Below are 1164 nucleotides of genomic sequence, written 5' to 3'. Positions count from 1 at the left end.
TAACCAACCAATCAATCAACTAACCAACCAATCAATCAACTAACCAACCAATCAATCAATCAACTAACCAACCGATCAATCAACTAACCAACCAATCAATCAACTAACCAACCAATCAATCAACTAACCAACCGATCAATCAACTAACCAACCAATCAATCAACTAACAAACAAAGCAACCGCATAACTCTGGGCGGAGCTTCGAAGATAGCAGACCTATTGAAGCAAAACACAAACCTGCAGACGCTAGACCTCAGTTTCAACCTCATCTCGGATGAGGGGGCCGTCAACATTGCCCAAGCCCTGGCCCTCTACAACACCAATCTCATCAAGTACGGCACGAATCTCAAGTTTTCAGAAAAAAATTTTTTTTGGTTGAAATTTCATTGATCGTTTCCCAGATGGCAGGATTTTTTTTCAGTTTCGTCATAAAAAAAAATCATTCTGTTACTATTATAATCACGAGTTAAATAAATATATTTTAATAAATGAATAAAATAATAATATTAATAATAGTAATTATTATTATTATTATTAATGATAGACTGAGCGTAGTAAAGAATGAATTAACTGGTAAAGGTTTATGTTCCCTGGCTCAGTGTCTCTTCAACAATCAAACACTGCAAGAAATGTACGTTACTGGGAACCAAGCCGATGAAGCCGCCTGCATTGTAAGTCGTTCCATCATTTCGTTATTTACACGTTTCACTCATTCGTTTCATCATTCATCTATCTATTTTTCTATCTATTTATCTATCTATTTTATCATTTGTCTCATCATTCTCTAGTTTCACCATTCACTATTTTACTGTTCACCCGTTTTGTCCTTATCACATCGCCATCATCATCACACCATCATCGTCATTATCACCATCATCACATCATCGTCATCCTCATCGTCACCATCACATCATCTCGATCATCGTCGTCGTCATCATCGCCCGACGAAGGCCTTCAAGAAAGTGATAGATCTTGGCAGACTGACACTGGAGCATACGGACGTCGTTCCATACACCATGGAGACGGGAGAGATTGCCATGGCTTGGTCTAATAATGGTTGGATGAATGAATGAATGAAGTAAGGAAGGAATGGATGGATAGATGATTAAAGAAATGAATGGAGGGATGGATTATTGAATGGGTGGTGTAGAGATGGACGAAAAT

At 38.0% G+C, this 1164-nt stretch overlaps 1 protein-coding gene across 1 annotated transcript; it reads left to right on the top strand.

Moving 5' to 3' along the window:
* Positions 1-177: 177 nt before the first annotated feature.
* HELRODRAFT_148066 (hypothetical protein) lies at positions 178-692 on the top strand (the record flags this gene model as incomplete). The annotated part of the gene is made up of 2 exons (XM_009014024.1): positions 178-332; positions 545-692. Coding segments are annotated over 2 exons (303 nt in total), but the record flags the coding sequence as incomplete, so codon positions are not given.
* Between the last annotated feature and the right edge of the window lie 472 nt (positions 693-1164).

This window comes from Helobdella robusta, assembly GCF_000326865.2.
Source record: "Helobdella robusta unplaced genomic scaffold HELROscaffold_1281, whole genome shotgun sequence".
NCBI classification, from domain to species: Eukaryota; Metazoa; Annelida; class Clitellata; order Rhynchobdellida; family Glossiphoniidae; genus Helobdella; species Helobdella robusta.
Note: the sequence above shows the minus strand (reverse complement) of the source record. Positions and strands in the feature narration are given on the sequence as shown.